This window comes from Ceratotherium simum, chromosome 27 (genome assembly GCF_057802395.1).
Source record: "Ceratotherium simum simum isolate JZ-2026a chromosome 27, ASM5780239v1, whole genome shotgun sequence".
Classification (NCBI taxonomy): Eukaryota; Metazoa; Chordata; class Mammalia; order Perissodactyla; family Rhinocerotidae; genus Ceratotherium; species Ceratotherium simum.
The window spans coordinates 16,619,094-16,646,116 of NC_141926.1; the positions used below are offsets into that span (position 1 = coordinate 16,619,094).

Sequence of the window (27,023 nt, forward strand, 5' to 3'; positions counted from 1 at the left end):
TACTATACAGACAAATTAAAATCTTCTAGCCTTTGATTGCCACTTGACAAAATAAGAAAATTAGCGATAAGAATAGTGAAAAGTAATCAAGGAACATAAATAATTTAGAAATTTAAAAAAATGGCTTAAGTATTCTTTCCTTATGAAGATGTAAATGATATAACTTAACACTTTTCCAACCATAGAAATGTTATGACTAGCTACCTAAAATTATTCTTTTTTTAGTATTTTTTAATTTTACATAGACAACTCTTTAATTCACAAGTTTCTTATTTTCTTTTAAAATTATGGTAAAAAATACATTAACCTAAAATTTTCCATCTTAACCATTTCTGACTGTACAGTTCAGTAGTGTTAAGTATATTCACATTATTGTGCCACTGATCTCCAGAACTTTTTCTTCTTGCAAAACTGAAACTCTGTACCCATTAAATAATAACTCCCCATTTCCCCAATAGATATTTTTACAAAATAAATACAGACTACTAATTTACTGTTTTTCAGAGAGAAATATTACTTATCAGGCACACCATTTGCCTTACTTTATCCAGTACTTTCTCTCCCTATAGGCAGGCTACATGAAAAGTCAAATTATCAGAAAGCTGCTTGATAAATCTAGAATCAGAGCAAAGGGAAGTAATAATTTGATAAGAGAAGACTGATATGTCCATTTCCAACTTAGGAATGTACCTGCCAGGTAGTTTAGATACATCTGTTGGGAGGACTGTTCTCTTCCTGAGCAGTGTTTGGAAGTTCTTAGGTAGTGTTTGCCCCCTATACTTCTATGACTAACTAGCCTCCCCACCCGCTTGAAGCTGATCAGATTCTTTTTGTCAATACATTGAAACATTGAGAAGTTGAACATCATGTCTTGATAACCTGAGAGACATTTTATTTAGAAGTTTATTTTCTGGATTCTGTAGGATTCTATAAAATATATTGGTTTATTTGGTAAACTATGTTAGGAAAGCCAAAGTATAGCCGTCTAAATTCTAATTTTTCTTATTTTTATGCATACTTTAAGAGCAGAGTCCTAAAGTCAGCTTCTTTAGAAACAACCCTGAATTTTGTAACCAGAAAAGGACCTTAGAGATTTTCTAGGTTAATCTTTATTTTTCAAAATAGGAAATAGGACCAGGTTGGTTAAGAGATTTGCCCAAGGTCATAAAGCCAGAATAGTGGTAGAGCTTGGGCTAGGATAAAAGCTCTGGTTACCAACACTTTTTTAAATAAAAGCATAACGGTTTTTCAGGCACTACCCAATCCACATTTGGATTTTTTTTTTCCAGATTGCTTTGAAATGAACCAAGTTGCAAATTCCTTTCTTCTCAGCCATTAAAGCAAAAGAAGCTCTGGGAACATGGATCAGCATGCTTTTGGGGGTGGATTTACAGTTTTTTTCCTTGCTTCTCTCCCCCATGAAAATAAATCAGCTGCTGTCAGATATCTGGCTCCAGTAACTATTTCAGAGAATTTAGGGAAGTAATAATAAGTCCCACCTTTCATACTGAAGTAATTTACCACGAATATATAGTAATTGTTCTTTAATTTTAGCAAAATTAATGAACAAAAATTTAGTATCTATAGAGTGTTTTAAAATCTGTCTTGGAAGTTCATCCATTCATTATTCATTGAACATATCTCCAGTGTTGATAGCAGATGTCAAAGAAGTTTAAGACAGTCTCTGCTCTCAAGGAACTTACAATCTCATTGGAAACAAGACATACACAGATGAAACATTAGAAATAATATTACAATTCAGTAAGTGCTTTAGAAATTCAGAGAAAAGCAGTGATGAATAGGGGCTGAAGTGGATGGGGGAGACTTCATAAAGCAGGTGGGATTTGTATTGATTCTCAAAGAATGGATGGGATTTTCATAAGTAAAGAAGTGGGGGAGTATTTACGGTTGGGAAGATAGCATGAGTAAAGGATGGCCGTGTACGTAAGCACGGCTTAGTAGGGAACAAGGAAGATAGATACCAGCCTTCTTAGAACCTTAGTACGAGGAGTGGGGGATAGTGTTGGGGCTATAATGATGAAGGGAGGCAATATGGTACAAGTACTATTTTAGGCAGATATACTTTTTGATCTTGCTTCTAATCTTTTCTTTAATTTTATGGTTTTAGGCGTGTTCTAGTTCAGATAAACATGCTTTAGTAACTCCTTGGCTAAAAGGAGATATCCTTGGAGAGAAATTGGTAACCTTGGCAGATCATCTTTGTAATAAGGACTTGGAATCCACAGGATCTTCTGAATCTTATTTCTCAGAAAGATGGACTCTTCTAAGCTTGGTATTATCCCAACATGTTGAAAATGGTAGGCAAAAATGTGGCTTTTGTTTTTTAGTAGGGAATAATCTTTTCACTTTTTGGGAGGATTCCGTGTTGCTCAGTTTGCATGTTACTGGTTGAGAGTAACAAGACTTAGTTCATCCAAATGTCTTAATTTTGTAAGCACCCTAAATGTTTATTAATCTTTGTAGCATGACTTGGAAGGCATTTAATATTTTTCGTTTCATATTCTAAAGGGTTTTGCATTTAGCAAAGCTGTTCACTCTAATTTTGTAGAGAATTGCTTTTTTTGCTTAATTTAAAACTGCTTTCTTACATGAGGGCTTTTATGTGTGAGAGAACAGACTTATTTGTTGGTATCATTTTCTTTTGTCTAATACATAAACACTTGTTTTTTAAACACATGGAAAGACCCAAGTGGTTGTTAACCCAAAGTAAGGTGTTCAGCAATGCACTGTTAATATTTTTTATTTTTTGTCTGTGTGAAATTTTTTTCCCTAGATTACTTGATTGGAGAAGTATATGTTGAAAGAATTATTGTTAAACTTCACGAAACTTTATCCAAAACAAAGAAATTGTCAGAAGCTGAAAATAATGACTCATCAGTGTCTTTTATCTGTGATGTGGCCTATAACTATTTCAGCTCAGCGAAAGGATGCTTGCTAATGCCATCATCTGAAGATTTATTATTAACTCTCTTTCAGTTATGTGCTCAGAGCAAAGAAAAAACACATTTGCCAGGTAATAGCCTACTGCTCAAATGTTTTGTTGGGAATCTCCGGCTCTGACCTTCATAGTGTAAGTGCCCAGGCTTTATTAATTGAATCATAATATGTTTTGAAAGTTGAAAGCATTTTGAGTAAAAGGCTACAAATCTTAAACACTTTCAGCTTTAGAAACCAAGTTAAAGATGAATGTAGATGTTATGTCTAAAGTTCTTACTTGATATCAATGAAACAGTTTTGGAAGAGACCATGATAGATGAATTAGAATCTTAGCCTCTTCGCTCAGTAACTCTGGCAAGTTGCTTAATTTCTTGATGCCTCACTTTCTGCATTCATAGAGGGGGATATTAATATCTCCTCTTATAGTTAAAAACATTCAGTCTTGGTGTATATCAAAATGAAATGGTGATTGCCTGTTTAAGGACTATATTCTTGCCTCATATGTTAATTCAGACTTATTTACAAAAGGAATATAAAAAAATACTGTTGATAGAGAGCCCTCCTCCCCAACCCTTTCTTTAATACTAACTACTGTGTTTGGAAAAGATATAATACTTTTCACATCTTCAAAAGGACAACTCTCTTGTAAATAAGTTACGAGCAGAAAAAAACTAACTTTAAAAATCTTAGCAGTTTTATATTTATATGGCATGAGCTAGCTTGTCTTATTGCATATTTATGACATAGTTATTTTGTTTTAGCAGTTGCTTAGTAATTTTATGTTTTCTTTTTTTAATGGTACCTTAAAAATCTTGTATTTGCCATGAGTTCTTTCAGACATTTTGTATTGATTGTAGTTATTTCAGAGGGATTACAAGTTACTCTTGACATCTTGATTTTAGACTTTCTTATCTGTAAACTGAAAAATACTTGGCTCTCTGGTGTGAATTTATTGGTCCATCAAACTGGCAGTACATATAAACCGAGTACCTTCCTACGTTTGTCTGCTCTATGGCTGAAGAACCAAGTTCAGTCTTCATCTTTGGATATCAAAAGGTAACCTTTTTATGCTCAGTTGCACAGTATCTCTTTAATACTTGATCACTGTCCTTAAATAAGATTCCATCATTAGTGTGAGTGCCCATGAAAAATGACTTGTTTCATAAGAAATCTACCAATTCTAGGAGAAGATCCAAACAGATTTTTCCAAAAGGATTTTGTTTTAATGATCGTCTTCTTAAACTCACTTAATTGAAGAATGACTTGTTACAGCATATCTGCTGGACTCCTAATTTATGGTCAGTGAAGTGATGGTGGTGCTATCCCGTGTCTTAGGCTGGTGTGCATTGTCATCGTAACCTCTCACGGCCACCACACATAGTGATTGTATTATCTTGGGGTTTGGTAGCCACTGTTTTAAGGTGTTGAATTGCAAATATATTTCACATCTCTTACCTAAATCCATATGTAAAAGTGAAAACTAAGAGAATGCATCCAGAGGCTGTTGGGGTTGGGTCAAATCTTTTTCTGGTCATCATGTTCTTTTCATGTAATAAGGTAGCTGTGTTTCAGAAATACCTAAAATAGGTCAGGTGCCTTCATTCTGAGATAGGAGCAGCACTCAGTTTCAAATCATAAATGTTGGATTAAGTCCCCAGTTTGACTGTGTGTATGTTGCTGGGGGTGGGTAGAGGGGTCACTTACCTTTATTTTTATTTGTCTTTTTGTTCAAGTAAGCTATTAACCGCCACAGGATATTTAATATGTACCAGGGTGTTCAAGTTAATCATAGCATAACTACAACAGTTAAGTTCTTCGCATCATTTTCAGTCTTCAAGACCTCTTGTCTACTGTTGATGACTTGCTAAATGCGCTTCTAGAGAGTGAAGATACCTATCTTCTGGGAGTTTATATTGGAAGTGTAATGCCAAACAACAGTGAGTGGGAAAAGATGAGACAATCTCTTCCTATACAGGTATGTTTGAGATTAGAGAGAAAGTGCTTATCTCATTCTGAAGTTTGGATTTAATGCAAGCTTAAAGATTTTTATTTTATTCTGGGGAGGAAATCGAGTATCTTACTTTGCCTTTTGGTCTCTGAATGCTCATATATTGGATATTTGCTGTTTGCGAGACACCAGTTGACACTGGCAGTTGCCATGGTACAAAGCGAATAAGACCAAGTTCTGTCCTAATGGAGTCTTAAAGAAATACACATGTTGGGCCGGCCCCGTGGCTTAGCGGTTGAGTGAGCGCGCTCCACTGCTGGCGGCCCGGGTTCGGATCCCGGGCGCGCACCGATGCGCCGCTTCTCCGGCCATGCTGAGGCCGTGTCCCACGTGCAGCAACTGGAAGGACGTGCGGCTATGGCATGCAACTATCTACTGGGGCTTTGGGGGGAAAAATAAATAAATAAATAAAATCTTTAAAAAAAAAAAGAAATACACATGTTGATAATTTCCTTTAGTAGAAACCAAACTTCTAGGCTTCTGTGGTTTTACTAATAAACTAATAATAACTTCATTTTTGACATTATACTAGTAACATTTTGAAGATAATCTAATGACTTCATTTTTATTCCCTAATTGCATAGGTAGTAAATGGTTTATAATATGTGATGATTTATAATATGTGATGATTTTGTGTATAATTTAATGTATTCTTTTTACAGTGGTTGCATAGACCTCTTTTAGAAGGAAGATTGAGTTTGAATTATGAGTGTTTCAAAACAGATTTTAAAGAACAAGATACAAAGAAGCTTCCCAGCCATTTGTGTACTTCAGCATTATTGAGCAAAATGATATTGGTTACACTGAAAAAGGAAATAGTCCTAGAAAATAATGAGCTTGAGAAAATAAGTAAGTATATATGAGCATTCAGATATAATATAAATGTAAATTTTGAAATAATTTTAAGTATAATTTTGAAACAATTTTGATTACACTGCAATTTAAATCTTTAAAGAATCAAGAATCTTTAGCTCCTATTCACTATTTTAGTGATGAGAAACTTGAGGTTACTTAGGTGATGAATGTTAAATTGCAAATCAGGTGGAAACATGCTGAGATCTTGCTGTAATCTTGTTAGCTGTAGAGCAGAATTTGGTATAAGATCAGTTACTCAAGGTGGCATGACATAAGCAGATCCTATGGCACATAACCCTAAAGAAAATGGTTGAGTCAGTCTGATGTTTCATCAAGGATTTTGAATTTCCAGTTACTTTTTGAACCACTGTACCTTGTATTCATAGGGCTCTAGTTTTTTTCCTGGCAAGTGGAGGTTCAAATGTTGAATCTCAAGAAGATTTAGGATTTCAGAAAAATTCCCCCATTCCAAGAAATAGTATAGAATTGCAAGTAGCAGGGTGACCTGTACAAAATGGTATTAAAGGTAGAGGATTTGTATACTTCCTGTGTCAGTCATGTTTGTAAGACGTGAGCTGTACCACAGTTACTAGTAGAGGGGAATCTATGCCCTGTGGAAGAAGGCTGGGACACCTTTGGCTAGCCAGCTCCATGTGCAGTTAAGGGCAGGGACATTCACCTGCAGTTTCCATTGCTCACGGAGTGAACCTGTCCAAAAACAAAACTGGAAATTAGAGTAATATTTTTTGTAATAACTTATTTTTATTAATTGTGTTACTGATTGCAAACTGACAACACTGTGTATTTAATCTTATCATTAACCCTATCAGTTAGATATTTTTATTGTTGTTTATCTTATCTTGACTTGATTAGAGTTAGTTTAGCTTGTAAGCGGTAGGATTAGATTTTGAACCAGGTCTCAAGTCTTCTGACTCCAAAATCCATACATGGCTTTATAAAAGAGAGTTGTGACTTTAAAAACCTACCTCACTGTTTAATGAGGTAGATTGTAGTATCCTAATTGATAACTATATATACAGCTCATTTGAATCCAGACCAGTCTGTCACCAAAGCCCATACCCTGTGATTACTGTGTCATGCAGTCTCCCATCTCTTAACACATTGGCTTGAACATCTCATCTCAAGTCTTGGGTCCCTTAGTTGTTTATCCTATATGCAACTTCTTACCACTTGTGGCAAAAATAGTAGGAAGATTCTTCCAGTATCTCTGGTAACGTAGGTCCCTGTCACATTCTTAACTACTCAGAAAAGGTACCTAGTAAGATTTGGGAGAGGAGTGGTATTTTGTATCAGACAGATGTTCTTGGTTTTCATTATCATTGAACATCTCAAAGCAGATTTGAAGTCAGTTCGTAGATATTTGGAGATTAGTGGGCACAGCAGTGTTAGAAAATGGGGCAGAGCAGTGCAAATGATGGAAAGGTCTGTTCACACAGTGCGCTTGATAACATGTTGTCCATTCTGTTAGTTGCAGAACTGCTCTATTCACTGCAGTGGTATGAAGAATTGGACAATCCATCTATTTTTCTAACTGGATTTTGTGAAATGCTTCAAAAAATGAATATTACATATGATAACTTATGTGGACTTGGTAATACTTCTGGCCTTTTGCAGCTGTTATTTAACAGGTAAGAATCCCTTTCAATTTCCATTTTTTTAATGACTGTTTCACTAGTTTATGGCTTTGTTTCAGTAAAATGTAAGTCCACTTCATGCTAATCTTTCAATCAGAAGGTTGATCTAAATTAATCCCAATTATTAATGATAAATACTTTGTGGAAACTAAGTACTTGATTTACTCTTCTGGGGAGATATTTGGACTTTGCCTGTGTTATTAAATCTGTAAATTCATTCAAGGGGTAGATGTCAATGAAAGAAATAGAAACCTGTAGAAGTTGTTTTAATTTGTCATCTGTGACCCATCCTCCCACTACTCTCAAATTTAACCTTTTACCTCGCATGTTGTTACAGGTGTGTTGATACTATAACCACAAAACCCTCTCCCCTAGATGAGGAAGTCGGTGTGGAAACAGAGTCATAGAGGTTATAGCAGAAGTTTAGCTTGTTAAAATTGCTACATTGAACTACTTTCTCTTTAAGAGTTTTTCACTGGAATCTTTCTGGTTGAGTATGCTTTGCAGTATCAGAGACCCCAGGCTGTACAGGTCTTCCTCTACAGTCCCACTCCACATACTTAGAACTTTCTTCAGCGGATGTTAATACCTCCTTGGTTCCTCAACTTAAAGCAGCCTGGGTATCCTCTGGGGGGTGTCCTCTGGGGTATGTCCTTGTACCAGCTGTAGCCTCTGGTCCTCAAGCCTCATCTTTAAGGTTATCTCCCCTATTGGGACTTGAGGGGTTTTGGGATTGCCTGGGGATGGGAGCTCAGTACCAGTGGTGAAGTGTCAGAAGCCTAAGCTCCTAATCCTTTCGGTAATGGCAGTTGTTTGGGTGCAAAAATCCTGTGTGAACGGATACCCTCACAAGGTGATTTATTTAATTCTGTAAAAGAAATCCAGGTAAACAGTGTTTAAAAATCTTAAGTACATTTTCAAAACAGATTTTTTTTTTTCCCTTTTTTAGGTCCAGGGAAAATGGCACCCTTTGGTCTCTTATTATTGCTAAGTTGATCCTTTCCCAAAGCGTTTCATCTGATGAAGTAAAACGGCATTATAGGAGAAAAGAAGGGTATTCTTATTTAAAATGTTTTTACTTTGTAATTTATTGTAATTGGTCACCTTGGCAACCCCCAACTAACAAAAAATTTCTAATGAATCAAGAAAACAGGGTTTAGGAAATGAGGAAATTACATTAAAGGAAATGAGAATTAAAGACTTCAAAACAATTTCAATTGTTTTAGGTTTGGGACACACCTTTTTTAAATAAGCACTTTTAACTTTATAATATTTTGTTGTGGAATTTTATACTTGTTTTAAACAATTAGCCTTTCATAAACTTGTTCTGTTTTCCCCCGAAATCTTTCTGGTTGAAATCTTTCTTTTTCCCCTCCCTACATCTTTGTTCTATCACTTTATTTGGAAGTGATAGGGAAAGTTACTTACTCTTCTCTTAAATAAGGATCATCCCATTGAAGTCTATTCTAGAAATGCAATAAATGTGTTCTTAAGACAAAGAAATAGATTATGGAGTTGGACATCCTAGAGATATACTAGAGTTAATTATACTAGAGAAGCTGAGCATTCAAATTAAACACTTAGCTGAAATTTACCAAGGGGCATTTTGAACTTAGTGATTTACCAAGAAGAATTCTGAAATGATATGTGTATGTTCTGGGACAGTAGAATTGTAAACTAAATTTCAATTTTTTTTATCTTATTTAAAAATTTTTAAAACATTATTTTGAGGTAATTATAGATTTACATGCAATTGTAAGAAATCATACAAAGAGATTCCACATATCCTTCATTCAGTTTCCTCCAGAGGTACCATTTTGCATAACTTTAGTACAATTTCACAACCAAGAAAATGGTATTGATACAATCCATTGACCAAGTTTACAGGCACTCATTTGTGTGTGTGTTCTGTGTAGATCGCATATTTGATCACCACCATCACAGTCTAAGATACAGGATAGTTTTATCGTGAGGATCTCTTGTGTTGCCCTTTTATAGCCACAGCCATCTCCCTTCCTCCCATTCTCCTCATCTCTGGCAACCAATAATCTGTTCTCTCTCCCTATAGTTATATCATTTAGAAATGTTATATAAATGGGATCATACAGCATATGACCTTTTGATATTGGCTTTTTTATCCAGCATAATTAAAAAATTTTTTCTGATTATAAAAGTAATAGGCAATTAAAGAACTATTAGAACTAATTACTAATGAGACGGATATATGCTTGACATACAAAAATCAATAACTTTCTTATTTACCAGTAATAATCAATTAAAAAATGGCATAGGAAAAAAATTCTATTCACAAGGACAACAAAACTATAAATACTTAGAAATAAATATAACAAAAAATTACAATTATAAAACTTTAGTAAAGATCACAAAAGATGGGAAGATAAATTGTAAAAATGGTTGTATCAATCTATAATTTCAATGCTTTCTCAATCAAAATTTTAGCAACATTTTTTGAAAAACTTGACAAACTGTTCTAATCATAGTATGCATTTGAAGGAAAAAATGTTCAAGAATAGCTAGAAAATTCCTGAAAGAGAAAAATGAAAAGGACTTGCCCTGCCAATACAGTGATTAAGCAGTATGAAATTGGTGAATAGACAAACCAGTAGATCAAAATACAGAGTCCAGAAACCAATCCACTCATATATGAGAATTTAGTTTTTGATACAGGTGGCCTTTCAAATCAGTGAGGTGAGTCAGTAATAAATGATGTTAGGAAAATTGGATATGTGTTTGAAAAAAATAGTGAGACCCCTCCTTGACATTATACTTAAAGTCCAGATGCAAGCTACATATAAAGAACAGAGCTATGAAAGTATCAGGGGAAAAGAAGAGACCGTGTATAATCTCGGCATGGGGAAGATTTTCTTAAGCAAAGCACAAAACCCAGAATCCATAAAAGAAATGGTAGATATTTGATTTTGTAAAAATGAAAACTTCTAGCAACTTAAGTGCCCATCAGCAGATGAATGGATGAAGAAAAATGTAGTATATAATACAATGGAATATTATTCAGCCTTAAAAAGGAAAGAAATTCTGACATGCCACAATATGGATGAACCTTGAGGACATTATGCTAAGTGAAATAAATGAGTCACAAAAAGACAAATACTTTATGATTCCACTTACATGAATTACCTAGAGAAGTCAAATTCATGGAGATAGAAAATAGAATGGTGGTTGCCAGGGGCTGAGAGGAGAGGAGATGGGGAGTTCTTGTTTAATGGATAGAGTTTTAGTTTTGTGAAATGAAAAGAGTTCTGGAGATTGGTTGCAACAACAGTGTAAATGTACTTAACACTACTGAACCGTACACTTAAAAATAGTTAATATGGTAAATTTTGTTACATGTATTTTACCATAATTAAAAACTTTTTAAAAAAGAAGCACAGAAGACTTCTGTATGACAAAAATACAGTAAACAAAGGTTAAAGGACAGGTGACAAAATGGGAGAAAACATTTGCAAATTAACAAAGAATTGATATCCATAATATATAAATAGCTTCTATTAATTAGTAAAACTATCCAAATTAGAAAATGTGTCAAGGACTTGAACAGGTAATTCATAGATAAAATAGTTAATGGTACAGTAGTCCCCACTTGTCTGTGGGGAATACGTTCCAAGACTCCAGTGGATGCCTGAAACCATGGCATCCGAATACCGTATCTGCTATGTTTTTTCCTATACTTACATACCTGTGATAAAGTTTAATTTATAAATTAGGCACAGTAAGAGTAACAACAATAACTACTAATAAAATAGAACGATTATAACAATATACTGTAATAAAAGTTACCATAGATCTTAGCAACCTCAGCATATGATTTTTTTGCTTTCCTTATTAAGTCAAGAACTTTCACCTTTTCACTTAAAGGAAGCACTATAGGGCTTCTCTTTGGCATGTCTGAATTGCCAGCATTGCTACTCTTGTGCTTTGGAGCCATTATTAAGTAAAATAAGGGTTACTTGAACACAAGCACTGCGATACTGTGACAGTCAATCTGATAACGGAGATGGCTTCTAAGTGGCTAATGGGTGGGTAGCGTATACAGCGTGGATACGCTGGACAAAGGGATGATTCATGTCCAGGGTGGGATGGAGCTAGACAGCATAAAATTTCATCATGCTACTCAGAACAGCACACAATTTAAAACTTATAAATTGTTTATTTCTGGAATTTTCCATTTAATATTTTCAGACCGCAGCTGACTGTGAATAACTGAAACCACGGAAAGCGAAAGCATAATTCATTTATGAAATATGAAATATGAAAGGATTTCCCTTACCAATATTAATGACAGAAATACAGATTAAAAGAAGCACATTTTATCTACCATGTTGCCAGGAATTAAAAAGATTTATTAAGTGTGCAGCAAAACAGTCACACTTGTACACTTTTGGTGAAAGTGTAATTACACTTTTTGGAAAGCAATTTGAAATTAAGAAAATATAATACATTCAGATCCTTTGATCTTGCAATTCTACTTCTAGAAATCTAACCTAAAGAGGTATTTGCACATAGACAGAATGATATCTGCTCAAGGACATTTATTCTAGCGTTACTTGTAAGAGCAAAAATTTGGGGAAAATCCCTAAACGTTCACTAATAGGGAAATAGTTAAATTATGATAGTATGGAATATTTTTGTTTTTGTTTTTAATTTTAATTTTTGTTACATAGCTTTAAAATGAGAATAATTATACCCATATGTTCTGATGTGGAAAGATCTACAAAGTTTGTAAGTGGCAAATAATTCAATAGTATGTTTAGTGTGCTCTCATTATGTAAATAAACCCAGCTATATATTTGCACGTATATGAATATCAGTTCATAGAAAGGACATGCACCTGGCACTGTTTAAATGGAATTAGTTGACTCTTTAAAGAAAGCATAATCATGTATTGTTTGTGTAATTTTAAAAATTCCTACATGGGGAAAAGTTATATATGCTTATTTTAAAAATTAGAAATGTAAAAAAAAAAAGAAAGAAGCAGCAAAACATAATTATCCACAATTTCATCATCCAGAATCAACAAATGTCCATCTCTTTTCATAGTTTTATGTTTTTCCTGTAGAATTATTTTATATAGCGGAATTATTAGTCTTTTTGAATAGTCTGAATGAGAAGAATTTTCTGAAATAACTGCATATTTAGGATAAATGTAATTCATACTTTTTCTTTAAACAGTTTTTTTCCACTAACAGAAGGTAATATGCATACCATTCAAAGTCTCTGTCCATTTTTGTCAAAAGAAGACAAGAAAGAATTCATTGCTCAGTGTATACCTGCCCTTTTGGCCTGGACTAAGGAAGATCTTTGCAGTACTAATGGTTAGTTGCTTGATAATAAATATTTCATTAATTTAATTATTGCTTGAGATGAAAGAAGTGTTTCTTAATGTCTAAACCCAAATCTAGCAGAGATAAATTGAATTATAGCTGATTTATTCCTAGTTTATACTTTTGCTACATAACAAGTTGACAGTCAATAGCCTGAGTGTCATTGGAGTGTGGCTGTTATCATTTTGTAGCACAGAAATGCTATAGCCTTAAGAGAAGATTGACAATCACAAATACAGTCTAATCATTTCTTTTCCATCTGTAGCTTTTTTAGCTATGCCTCATTTCTCCCTAGTCAACCAATGATTGAACATATAAAGGCAAAAGAGGGAATAGCTTTTGTTGTATTTTAAACTTTTTGGATACTCTGCACCCTATTAGTTCATTTGTTTATTAACTTAATAAATACTTATTGAGCACTTGCTTTGTTCCTTTTGTAGAGAACACAGACATAAAATTATGTGATAACTGATGTAGCAAAAAGATGTCTTGTGTGTGAAAGTGGCAGAAAAGGAGTTTTCCCCTCTGCTTTGAGGTGTCAGTGGTGATTTCACAAAGAGAAGTATTTCAACTGAGTGATGAAGGATAGTTTTCCCTATGGACATAGTTGGGGAAAAGGCATTCCAGGTACACAAAAACATAAAAGAGTGCAGATGGTTCAGTTTGGCTAGCATTTAAGGTAGAAGGTTGGGAACAAAGGATGTTAGGATGCACAAGAAGATGGATTTTGAGAAATGGTGGGGAACAGTTCATAAATGCCTGATTTTGTAGGTTAAGGAATTTGGACTTTAAGCAGTAGGCAGTAAGGAGCTTTTGGCCCACATTAGATAGGAGAGTAGTAAGACTATCACATATACATTGGAAAGATTATTTTGACAACTGTATGAAGAGTGAATGTGAGAGAAGAGAGATTGGGGGTAGAAGACCAGAAAGGAAGCTATTGGAATAGTCTTAATAAAAGATAAAGAGAGCTTAAATCAAGGCATAGGTGGAAGAGAGGAGATGGAAATGAAAGAGATTAAGGAAATAGAATTGATGGGGCTCTCTGATTATATTTCTGGATAGGGTAGATGGACGTACCATTAGACCTTATAGAAAACCCTGTGGCAGACCGAGGGTTGGGAGGAGGATAAGGAAGGAGTATACAGGGAGCTAATGTTAAGTTTTAGACACATTAGATTAAGGTGGCTATGGAATAAATATTCAAATGGAGATTTTCGGCAAGCAATAGGCTGTTGACTGGATGGAAATACTGCTTTTGAAGTCCACATCGTGTAGGTGGTATTAGTATAATCTATAAATGAGGATGAGCTTATCCAGGGAGAGTGAATGGAATACCAAGGGAACACCGGTACATAGATTTAAGGGGTATGTGGGTGGAGGGAGACTTGAGAATAAGGACTACACATAAAGAAAAGGGAAGCAAAGGAGGAATTTTAGGTAATATTCATCACCTGTGTTAAATGCCACAGAAGGTTAAATAAAATTAGAGACTAAGAAGTGTCCATTGGCTTTGGCATTGTTGGAATGAACAGTGGTGAGAAGGTTGAGCCAGATAGTCTGTTCTAGGTGCTTGGTGAAAAGGGACGTAGGAAAAAGGTGAAAGCTGGAGGTGAATATAAGGTCAGAGTTTGGAAAATATGTGTTGTGAGGAGAAGGAGGAATAGAAAATAGAGACAGGGAATAATTGATAATAGTTCCCAGTGAAAAGATGAGAGGGGAGGGCAAGTCGGATGAGATCTAAAGCATAGTTAGAAGATATGAACCTTGTGTAGGTTGAGTGACTTTCTTCTGACACCAGGTAAGGAGAAGTGTAGGATGGATGTAGATGTGGATATAGAGGGGGTTGGGAACTTCCTGTGTTCCTTACTAATAAGCATCATGTCTCTTCAGGCTAGGTTGTTTAATGAATGGAAACTGGATTGTAGATTTTAAGAAGGGTAGTGCAAGTTTGAAATAGTGGAAGAAGAAGCTCATCAAAACATTAATCAAAAAGAATTGCCACATGGCACCAAGGGCCAGCCAATGTCAAAAATTAATTTTTGTGGCATTAAGCTTCATGGTTGAGTTCACCTACAGAGTTAGACTGTGGGATTAGGTTAGGATTTGCAGTTCTGGCATGAGGATGCAGTTGAACTGACTGTGCGTGGAGGAAAGGAGTGCCTAATGGGAGTGCAGGTGATTTCTCCAGCTCACGTTATAACTGGAGGGTGGCAGAGAGGAGGAAGGGGCAGGAGATGGAGCTGTGGTGTCTCACGACTCTGCTGTTCACACAGACCAGAAAGACCAGAAGGTGCACAGCTGCGTGGAGGCCCAAGAGGAGGAGGATGTTTTTGAGATTTGACAATCAGTTTTGCTCTGCCAGCCAAAGTGATGAAACAGAATTAGCCAACAAATACTTTTTAGTCATTAGAAAATCAGTTGTTGCTGATTACACTTGAGCCTCTTCTGTTTTGCCAGGAAGATTAAAAAAATCTGCCTTTAAAGGACGATTAAATACATTATACTTTTTTCCCTTTCTTCCTTGGTTCCCTTTGGCTACAGGATAAAAACCTAAGTCCTTAGTTTGGCCACTGAGACATTTTACCATCTTACTGCAACTGATCTCTTCACTTTTACCTCTTTTGCTTCCACCCTGGACCCTGGCCGTGCTACATTCTCATAATTTTGGAACAGTCTGTACTTTTTTATGACTTTGTGCCTTAGCACTCCATGGAGTGCCCCTTTGCTAGTCTTGCAGACTCTTATTTATCTTTTGATAAGTCCCGGTTCAAACGCCAACTTTGGGAAGCCTTTTCTGCCTCAACCTAGACAGATATGGTTGTTTCCTGTTCTGGGCTCCCAGTCTTTGTCCATATGATATTCTAATTTGCTTTTGAGTCTGCCAGTACTGCTAGATGAGTCCCTTTAGGGACTGGATTTTGTTAAGCTTTCTTGCCCCAGCGTCTAGCAGCGTACCTTGTATTCATTCATTTATTCATTCTTCATTTAGTCGATCAAAATAAATGTCTCTGTATCTCAGGCATTGTGCTAGGGGAGATATAGAGTGATAAGTAAGACAGACAAGGTTCCTGCTCTCATGGAGCTTACTTTCTAATTGAGGAGATAATAAGTGAACAAATATTAGTGCTATAATGGCAACAAACAAGGGATATTTGAGAGTAGAGAAATGCCGAGGGGCATACTTTATATACTTGGGAATTTTATAGAGTGGAGGCAATATTTAAGCTGAGAGTTGGAGTATACGAAGGATCCGCAGATTCTAAACTGTGAGGACCCCATAAGAGCTTTCCAGACATAGTAGATGCTCATTGAGTGAATGTATGAATTATGGAACAGTATGTTCTATTTTCCATCCTTATTTAACTTTGCACTGTAGCTATGGTTTTTTTGTTTTTATATGAGCAGTGAGTAGCTGAATAAGTCCTAAACTTAAGAAGCCAAAACAAAAAACAGCATAGGTTAGTTTAAAGCACCATAGCATTCACTTACATCCGCCCCACTTCCCTTTTCTGTGCTAGGTGCTGGGTGTGGAGACAGGGTCTGCCCTGTGGAGCTTATGAGCTTATGTGTTGACTCTTTCATATAAGCTGGGGACGTCTCAAGACAGTTTCTGACCTGTCTCAAAGTAGACTTTTTTGTAGTAGCAATATAATTTTTAAAAATTTGTTATATTTCATTTTGAATTTTACTTTAGGAGGTTTTGGACATCTTGCCATTTTCAATTCTTGTCTGCAAACCAGAAGCATAGATGATGAAGAGCTATTACATGGTATATTGAAAATTCTAATATCCTGGAAGACAGATCATGAAGATGTTTTTCTTTTCAGTTGGTGGGTGATACTTTATACTATGTTTTCCTCCCATATACAATGTGGACTCAGATTACGTATCTTAGAGTCATAGTTTTGTAGAGTAATAGGGTGGTAGACATTTACGTCAGTCTTTTATAAGTGTATAAGATTTAAAATAGAATATTTTCTAATTTAATGTCTATGTGATTCTTTAATGCTTTTCTTGTTTTGTTTTGCTTTTGTCTTTATCATAGTAATCTATCAGAAGTAAGTCCAGAGATACTGGGTGTAAATATAGAAATAATCCGGTTCCTTTCCCTATTTCTGAAATACTGCTCATCCCCTTTGGCAGAGAGTGAGTGGGACTTCATCATGTGCTCCATGTTGGCTTGGTTGGAGGTAAATGTGTCTTCATCTCTGTTGAGTCTTCATGTATATCGATATACCAGAACTATTTACTAATCTTATCCTTTAAGTAATGGTTGTAATTATAATTAGCTCCTTTGCAAACATTTAAACACTTTATAGATGTACACCAGCTACTATCTGACAGAACAGTAGAATGATAGAGGGTTAATGTCTACCAGTGTCATTCAGTGATCAGATCTCCTAACTTCTCTCCATTAGCTCATTTTATTATAAAATTTGCAACACAGCCCTTTGAGGTTTTATCATTTTGTGGCAAGTTTTTTGATCTTTTTGGTTCAAATTAAATTATTAAAGTGTGCTGTGTCACTGTTGCCAGAATAATGCCTTAGAGATAAGGCAAATTCAGAGGGAATTAGGGTTCTTTTTATGACCCAAACCAACCAGGTGTGTAAGAGTTGTGGGCTCCGATGTAGCAGGTCAGTCAGGGTTGAATTGGTCTGAATCTGTGCTTTGCCTGCTATTAGCTGTGTGGCTGAGGGTTTTAAACTTGACCTAATTGAGCCTCAGTTTCCTTATTTTAAAAGAACTTAATAATGTCCAATTAGTAGGGCTCCTGAGAAGATTATAAATGTCTTCAATGTATTTGACCTGATAAATGGTAATTGATATTACTTTCATAGTTTTAGAAATAACAAAGGGCATTTCAGAATAAATCGGTCGATTCTAATTCCTAGTATTTAGTTTTGAAAAAAAGTTATTTTGATGTAAAATATATAAATGTATCCTGAGACTATACACTTCAGCAGCTTTTTATTTAAAGGTTAGAGAAATGAAAGAGACTTCTCTTTGCTGCCTTGATTTGTGGTGTTCTGGTAGAAAAGTCTGCTTACCTGTTTCATTTTCATTTCTTCAGACAACAAGCGAGAATCATGCACTGTATTCGGTTCCACTTGTACAACTATTCGCCTGTGTCAGCTGTGATCTGGCCTGCGAGCTCAGTGCTTTTTTTGATTCCACGACTCTGGATACCACTGGCAATCTTCCTGTAAATCTAATCAGTGAATGGAAAGAATTTTTTTCCCAAGGCATCCACAGTTTGCTTTTACCTCTTTTGGTGACTGTTACAGGCAAGTGAAAAGGGGAGTAATATTGAGATTCATGAAAAATGACTTGTTGAAAAATTCAAAAAAAAAAGGCTTTGGATGTTTAAGTCAAACAATACAGAATAGTAAAAGAAAAGAGTCAGAGAGAAAGCTTGGCATCTCTGAAGCATCATATAAGCTTCTGCTTTACAGACAGGAGTTGAAAAATGGTAAGGTATCCAAAGACCACTGCAAATTAAAGGAATAGTAATTCAGATAACATGAGTGGATTTTATATAACTCTAACCTCTCTCTTTCCTTTTTAAGGATGAGATAATAGAAGTCATTAAACAATTAAGATTATGTGAAATATATATTTACTTCATATTTCTAGTTAGAACTTCTCTAATATTTGTCAAGTTTTTATTTTATTTTCTTGAATTACGTTTGATTGTCTGTGAATAAGTCAAGCTGTATTACTCACTTTCTTTTGGGATGTGCATGTTTCTTCCCTTTTTGTCATCAGTAGAAAGCAAAGATACATCAGAAACATCCTTTCAGAATGCAATGCTGAAGCCCATGTGTGAAACATTAACATATATCCCAAAGGATCAGCTGTTAAGTCACAAACTCCCTGCGAGATTGGTTGGTGGCCAGAAAACAAACTTGCCAGAATATCTCCAGACTTTGTTAAATACATTGGCCCCATTACTCCTCTTCAGAGCTCGGCCTGTGCAAATTGCTGTTTATCATATGCTCTACAAGTAAGAATTCTTCCAACGGAAGCAATATTATGGTGGTCTAAAAAAATAGAATATATGTATAGTTTTAACTCTTAGTCATTAAAAACAGTCAAAGTAACAAAAAAAACCAAAAACGAAGTCAACTTGACCTTGCATTTCAATAACAGGGATGCCAAGTCTTTAATCTTCGGGGACAATCTTCTGCATACAAAGTTTACATTTAGATGGTCCTGGGCATACATAGCTATTTCAGAAAGAAACCATTAAAAAATATACTCAATACAAAATAAGTATTGGTCTTTCTGCTCTTAAGCGTGATTTAACAGTGAACAATTTAATATAAAATAATTTAAAATAAGGTTCTAATTTCCAGGTTGATGCCTGAATTACCACAATATGATCAGGATAATCTAAAGTCATACGGAGATGAAGAAGAAGAACCAGCCCTGTAAGTTTTTTAAATAATTTGTTTTATTAAATTCTCATAATCCATCTCACTTATAATGACGATAGAAGACTAAAGCAACGTAAAAGCTCTAAATTTAGAGTATATATTCATTCAACAGATCTTTTAAAGTTATCTGTAAGATATAAATGAAATCTAAAGTTCGTCCAAAAAGATTGTTTCTCTCTCCTTAATTGTTCCTAAATCATATTTTCAGTGTGCTACTGTTCAGTAAAACATTCTTTGCCCACATGGTAGCTGTAGAAAAAGTAGATGAATTCAGATATCTCTTGAGCACCCACTTTGTGCAAAGAATTAGTTAAATGCTGAGGGGAGAATACAGTGTTTGGTAAACATTCTTTTTCTTAAGGAGCTTGCAATCTAATATAGACAATATTACCTTGTAATAGAAGACAGTGTATGACAAGTGCTAAGAAAAAGGGTAGATAGCATGTTATGGAGGCTCAACTGCTGTGCACTAGGAAGGGAAGACTTTCTCTTGAGGAAGAGACCTTTATGCTGGACCTTTCAGGTTGGGTAGCATTTCAGCAGGGCAGAGAAGACAGTATAAGTTAAGGAAACACCATGTGCAAAGGCATGGAGGCATGAACGTTCAGGATGTGCTTGGGGAAGTTGAGTAGTTGCCTCTTAACATATTTTTTTATTGTCTATATCTTCTTCCACTGGAACGTAAGCTCTGTGAAGGCAGGAATTTCTGTCTCTTGTTCCCGACTATACTGACAGCTGACAGCACCCAGAGTGGTTCCTGGCCTAAGGCACATTCATGAGTAGAGCTCATTTGTTGAATAAAAGAATAATTGAACAAATATATGTGAAGTAGCTGGGGAGGGTACAGTGTAAGATAAAGCTGGAAGCGTGCTTAAGATAATGAAGGCCTTACAAATGCCACTTTTTTAGGGTTTGGGGCACTATTTGGTAAAAGATGGGATACCACCAGCTGATTCTGGCAATACTATGGAGCATAAATTCTGTAAAGAAGCAAGCAGAGGTGGAGACCATTCTAGAAGTTATAATGGTGCATGGAGGGCAGTGTAGAAAGTGGAGAGATATCTTAGCTAGTATTTGTAAGATCTAGTGACTGTTGATATGGAATAGAGAAGCGTTGGTACATGAGATGGTGATGTTGAAGATGAAAACCTAAGGGCAGAAGCTTGAAGAAGACCTATGTTTATGGGCTCGGAGAGGGAAGCGACAAGGGAGGAAAGATGACAGAGGTGAAAGGAGAGAACCAAGGAGGGTCATAGAGAACAGAACTCAATAGATATACACAAATATTTCACTTTTTGAGAATCTCTTAAGTTCACGTTAAAGTATTGATTGCAAAAGTTGAGTAACGAAGAAATTTAACATACACTATCATGAATTAATGTGAATGTTAAATTTGCTTTCCTGAAAAGGCATAGAGTCCATGATCTCTTTACCCAGTGTAGGATGATAAAGGACCTGGTAGGACTTGGTAACCCTCATCGTTCCCCTGACTGGCTCAGGGACTGTAGACCAATCATTTAGCTTCTCTGGTGTATGATATTTTTTCATCTATAAAGGCTGAAATAGATGTTTTCTGAAAGAATCTTTCCTTTAAGTTCTAACTTCTAGAGTCTGTATTTTTATAGCATATATATGTTTAGTATATATAAAACATATATTTAAAAATATTTTATGTTATATATTGTATGCTTTTTATATTTTTATATAAGTATAAAATATATACCTATATAATACGTATTTTGTGTATATTATATATATATTATATAACATTTTATATCTTTCAGATTCTATAATTGCCATTATGTGAAATTAGGAGTTAAAATTGAATCTATAAAGGGGAACTTTTAAAATGGTTTTTGGAAAATAGAGATTTTTCTAAAATACTTGAAGTTTATACATACTGTCAATTTGTTAGGGGATGAGTTATAAAGAAAATTATAGTGTTTAATCATTGATTCTCAGGTCACCACCGGCAGCACTGATGTCTCTTCTTAGCACTCAAGAGGACTTACTAGAAAATGTTTTGGGGTGTATTCCTGTTGGACAGATAGTTACTATTAAGCCATTGAGTGAAGACTTCTGTTATGTTTTGGGATACCTCCTCACTTGGAAATTAATACTTACTTTCTTCAAAGCTGCTTCATCTCAGGTATATAAATTTGTGACAACTTTTGGCAGTTCTGTGCTATATATATTTTTCTGTTAGTATCTTAAACCCCTTCTTTTCCCCTCCTTTTGAGAAAAAAGAGAAAATGCCATACATTTTAATCTAATTTTATCTGGCTAACTTCAGACATTTTGCTAAATTTAGTTCTGTCCTTACTTCCTCACCCTCCCACAGTTATTTACACATACACACACACACACACACACAGTTTTTGCAAGAGTATTGATCTCTGAAATGTGCCTGCATTAATTTTTTTTCTGAGTGTAGCCACCAAGTCCTTTTATCACAGGAAACAAGATTTGTATAATTTAGTTTTGTACTACCATAGTAATAATTTCAAAAAAATTGGATCTTGCTATTTTTTTTCTTTGGTCAACTTCTGCTGTTGTGGGAGATTTCAGTTAATACATCATTGGAAATTTACTTTATTTGAAAATCAGTGTTTAGAGAAAGAGCTATGAGACATTACCTATGTAATTCACACTATTATTTCTAAATGGTGAATATATCCTATAATAATAATTTTGCCCAAATTATTCTAGCAGCCACTAGATGTCTCTGTTGTCTCATGTTTAGGAAGAAAGACCTCATTGTCCAGGTAGGAAGCTAGAAAAATCTACTCCAGTTTTTTTTTATTCTTTTAGGCAAGTCCCCACTTAAATAATTTCAATCAAACTTTGAATTATTTTAATAAAGTATGTGACATCTTAGACTTAGTTTCTCACTTCATATTTAAAGTGTGACTAAATATGGCATTCATTTCCAGTGTGATTTTTCAGAATTCTTAAACTATAATTTGTCATTTCTAATTATCCATACCTTGGTACAAATATATCAACATATGTATCTTTGCATTTGTATACATAAGGGAAAATCAGATCACAGAGGTAACGCTGATCTAGCTGTTTAGATTGTTTTATTTCTCTTCGGGCTTGCCATTTATGTTTGTGACCTGAGCTAGTTTTATTTGCTGATGATGTATTTCAAGAGCTCCTTGTTGGGCTTTTACATTCATTTCTTAAAATATTGTTGATCTCTAAAAAATTGCAGCAAATTGAGGCTTCCATTATGTATAAGAATTTTTGTTCTTGTCATCTTATATTCAGAAATTAGGAAAATGGTCATGTATCATCTTTTTCATTAAACCAGCATGGAGGCGGGAGGTGCAGAGAATTATAGAGCAGCATTCATTGAGCCTGGAAATTGAACTGAGCTGTGAACACATAAACCAGAATAACCCACTAAATAACACTAATTAGATGAATCCCGAAACAGAATTTTTTTAAAAAAACCTTAATCAGTGCTAAATCTGGTTTGTTTTAACTTTCTTCTCAAAAAAACTCATAGTGAATCAAATGGAACTGTGTGTGTATTTGTGTTATAGTTTTTTGTTAGTGACATCAAGTCGATTCTGACTCCTAGTGACGCTGTGTACAGCAGAGCAGAGCCCTGTCCAGTTTTTTTGTGCCATCCTCACACCTTCCAGCGCTGTATCAGACAATGCTCTACTTCTAGTCATAGGGTTTTCATGGCCAGTTTTTTTGAAAGTGGGTGGCCAGGTCCTTCTTCCTAGTCTGTCTTAGTCTGGAAGCTCCGCTGAAACCTTCCACCATGGGGGCCCCTGCTGGTATTTGAAATCCTGGGCATAGCTTTCAGCATCACCGTGACATGCAGCCACCACAGTGTGACAGCCGACAGACGGGCAGTGTGGTTCCCTGACTGGGAAATGAATGCGGGCCACCATGGTGAAAGTGCCAAATCTTGACCACTAGACAACCAGGTTATAGCTTTACTGAGATATATTTCACATACCATCAGATTTACTTATTTGGAGTGTTCAGTTTGGTGTTTCTAATATGTTCACAGAATTGTGCAACTATTGCCACTATCTAATTTTAGAACATTTTCAACACCTGAAAATGTTTGTAGTCACTTCCCATTTCCTCTCAAACCCTCCAAGCCCCTGGCAACCACTAATCTGTGATCTGTCTCTGTGGGTTTGCCTATTGTGGACATTTTACATATGTAGTCTTTTTGTCTGGCATATTTCACTCAGCATCATGTTTTCAAGATTCATTCCTGTTGTAGCATGTATCAGTACTGCGTTCCTTTTTATGGCTACATAATATTCCATTGTATGAATATACCACATTTTGTTTATCCATTCATCCATTGATGGACGTTTAAGTTGTTTACGCTTTTTTGCTATTGTGACTAAAGCTGCTGTGAACATTCGTGTGTAAATTTTTATGTGCACATACGTTTTCATTTCTCTTGTATACCTAGGAGTGGGATTGCTGGGTAATATACATGTGTTTTACAAGCCCATTGATATGTATGATTAATTTTTTTAAAATTCTACTTTCCTTCCAACTTTTTATTTTGAAAAAAATTCAAATATACAGAGAAGTTGGAAGAATAATTCAATGAAAAGCCATATACCCTTTTCCTAGAGTCACAAATTTTTAACATGTTGCTACATTTGCACATGCTTTCTCTGTATTTTCTTTTTTCCTGCTGATCTGTTTGAAAGTAGGTTGCAGACATAATGATGCTTTACCAAAAGTATTTAAACATGTATCTCCTAAGAACAAGGACATGTTTCTGCGTAAGTGTAATATAATTGTTACACTCAAATTTAATTTTGATGCAATAATATTATCTAGTCTATATTCAGATTTCCCCGGGTTTCCCAGTAGTGTCTTTTATAGTTTTAATTTCTTCTCTATTGAGGATTCAATCAAGGATCATTTGCATTTGTCTGTTGTCTTTCTTTAGCTAAAAATTTCCCTACCTTTCTTTTCTTTCTTGTCATTCACCAGGTCAGTTATTTTGTAGACTATCTTACAATTTGGATTTGTCTGATTGTTTGCTCATGATTAGATTCTGGGTAATTTTTAGCAAGAGTACTTACTGCACAGTCATGATGTGTCCTCAGTGTATCACCTCAGGAGGCACTTAATGTCAGGGTGTCCTTTTAGTGTGATGTTAAGTTTGGTTACTCAGTAAAGGTAGTGTTCTCCGGATTTCTCCATTGTAAAGGTACTTTGATCAATGTATTTTAAGAAACAGTTCCAAATCCTATGGCTTCATCCTTGTATGTGAGTGTTCATTGTGTTCAGAAAATGGTGTCTTTGTATTATGAGGAGATGCATGGTGTAGTGGAAGAAATCATTTTAAAACAGGTACAAATACCAAAGAGTTACAAAGTAAATGTGAATAAATGAAAAGTCTGTCATTGAGGGACAAGGACTTCCAAAGCACGGGTCTCACACAGATACGTATAGTGCATCCAGTGGTGCCAAATTTTCTTGTTTTTAAAGAAGAAACCAGAAACATATTTTTATGTGAAATTTCCTGATTTACAAAACAACTGTGAGAAGACCTCCAAGACATTTTGGACTACCAATTTGTGTTCTCTGTCCTAGAGGGATGCTGGGGTGATGGATATAGGGTGGGGTCAGCCATGAAAATGGGATTAGTTTTAAGTAGGATTTTGAAAGATTAAGGACTATGGTGTGGAAGGAATGTGTGGAAGACTTGCGGGGAGAGTGAGTGAATCACTTGTGGGGAATGGTGAATAATTTTCTTTGCTTAGAGATTCCAAGTAGAGGTGAACTTATTAACAGAGAGACAGTTTGGAAAGATGTTAAAAGCATTTGCCTAATAATGAGGGATAGTGAAAACGTCTGCTAGTTTATGAGGAAAGGGAGCAGTGCCATCAAATGGCACATTTAGAAAATAAGAATGTGGCATGTATTTTGTAGGACTTTTCCATGTATTTCTAAATGTTCAAATTAATGCATTTTTATTGTGTTCTTATACAATCTGTTATACTTTGATTTGTTCTTATCTACTGATTATCTTGGTTTAATTGGGTTTACTAGCAAATTCTTTGCTCTCCACCAGCTTCGGGCTCTGTATTCGATGTACCTTCGGAAAACAAAGAGTTTGAATAAATTGCTCTATCACCTGTTCAGGCTTATGCCAGAAAATCCAACCTATGCAGAGACAGCTATTGAGCTTTCAAATAAGGACCCTAAAACATTCTTTACAGAAGAGCTTCAGTTGAGTATTAGAGGTCAGTAAGTTGTGTGTTTGTGTTCTCTTGGAGACTAGGTTCAGACTAGGGTGTATTATGCTTTACCTGAGAGTGTGGAGAGTAACCCCAGATGTGGGTCCTGGCTATGAGAATGTTGAAGTGCAAGATTTTCCATATTTCTCTAAATAGGACACATAATTATTAGATCTTATGGATAAGGTTCTTAAGAATTTATTAAATTTTTGAAACCTAGTTTGTTGAGACTGTTATTGTTTACACTGTAAACAAATATTTGTTATGTGATAAAGTTTTATAGATCTGTAAATAAGTAGTCTTCAGTTGGGGAAACGAAGATGAGTAAAATTTATTTCCTTTGCTCTGGGAGCTCCCATTTTAGCTGAAGGGATAGACATACCTGCATCTAGTAGTACTACAATGTTATAAGTGATTTCCTAAGAATAGGAATTTTTTAAATGCCATGGAGATCTGAGGATGGAACTGCATCTTGTGAGTATGGAGGTGGGTATTCTAGGACTTTTGCATAACACATCAGTGAGCTCTGGGGAAAGTAAAGGAGGCCAAACTCCCTTTCATTATTTATAAGACTGAGAATCTTTAATTTTTCCTCCTTTTCAAAATATGTGTTCCATTTTATTTGCAATCTTTCATGTGAAATACAGAATTCTATTTCTAGGCAGAATTTTCAGTGTCAGTTGGGACATACTTTCTACTTCTTCATACTTTCTACTTCTTTTTGCCATTCTAAATGGTTCACTTTGAATGTGTGGGAGAAAGCTAATACTCTGGTTTCTTTGGTATGTCTTTTTTATGAGCTCTAGCACTAATGTTGGGGAATTAAAAATGATTTTCTAAGGAAAATATTAATATTAGTCTGTTATTCTATGTGAGAAATACATGTTACTAACTAAGAATTTGCTTTTTCCTCAGAAACAGCAACACTCCCATACCATATTCCACACTTGGCTTGTTCAGTCTATCATATGACATTAGAAGACTTGCCTGCGATGGTTAGGCTGTGGTGGAATAGTAGTGAGAAGCGTGTTTTCAATATTGTAGATAGATTTACAAGCAAGTATGTCAGCAATGTTCTTTCTTTTCAAGAAATATCTTCTGTGCAAACAAGTACACAACTATTTAATGGCATGACGGTTAGTATTGTCTTGAATTTTTTTCTAGAAAAGTTGTTTGAATATTGGTTATGTCTGTCATTTGTAGTGAGTATTATCACAATTGTAGCCCCTGGTTTAGAATTTATAGAAATTGTCTACTTTATTATCTGATTCTTCTCTATCACATCTCAATAATAATGTATGGATTGAAACAATGGTATAATTTCATTTACCCCCACCAAATAGTTTTTGAACATTCATTAGTTCATTCAAAATATATATTGGAATGCCCTACAGATGCCAGGCACTGTGGGCCAGTCATCTGGGAAATGAAGAGTTTAGTAGAGCAGATTCCTGTCCTGTAATAACAATCTAGCAAAGGGAAAAGAGTGATACTGACAATGTT

General features: G+C 35.2%; 1 protein-coding gene across 2 annotated transcripts in view; it reads left to right on the top strand.

Moving 5' to 3' along the window:
- The window catches only part of LTN1 (listerin E3 ubiquitin protein ligase 1), a 54,150-nt gene that overhangs the window by 21,686 nt on the left and 5,441 nt on the right, over window positions 1-27,023 (top strand). The window contains exons 12-27 of one of the 2 annotated variants that reach the window (XM_004429530.3): window positions 2,129-2,318; window positions 2,795-3,034; window positions 3,861-4,014; window positions 4,789-4,933; window positions 5,629-5,815; window positions 7,311-7,470; window positions 8,426-8,530; window positions 12,685-12,827; window positions 16,534-16,669; window positions 16,885-17,029; window positions 17,913-18,126; window positions 18,608-18,845; window positions 19,198-19,272; window positions 21,241-21,427; window positions 25,355-25,526; window positions 26,436-26,656. In XM_004429530.3, coding sequence (XP_004429587.1) covers window positions 2,129-2,318; window positions 2,795-3,034; window positions 3,861-4,014; window positions 4,789-4,933; window positions 5,629-5,815; window positions 7,311-7,470; window positions 8,426-8,530; window positions 12,685-12,827; window positions 16,534-16,669; window positions 16,885-17,029; window positions 17,913-18,126; window positions 18,608-18,845; window positions 19,198-19,272; window positions 21,241-21,427; window positions 25,355-25,526; window positions 26,436-26,656 — 2,712 coding nt within the window. Of the gene's footprint in view, window positions 1-2,128; window positions 2,319-2,794; window positions 3,035-3,860; window positions 4,015-4,788; window positions 4,934-5,628; window positions 5,816-7,310; window positions 7,471-8,425; window positions 8,531-12,684; window positions 12,828-16,533; window positions 16,670-16,884; window positions 17,030-17,912; window positions 18,127-18,607; window positions 18,846-19,197; window positions 19,273-21,240; window positions 21,428-25,354; window positions 25,527-26,435; window positions 26,657-27,023 lie in introns of those variants that run through there. The other variant, XM_087418185.1, reaches the window with a different exon arrangement.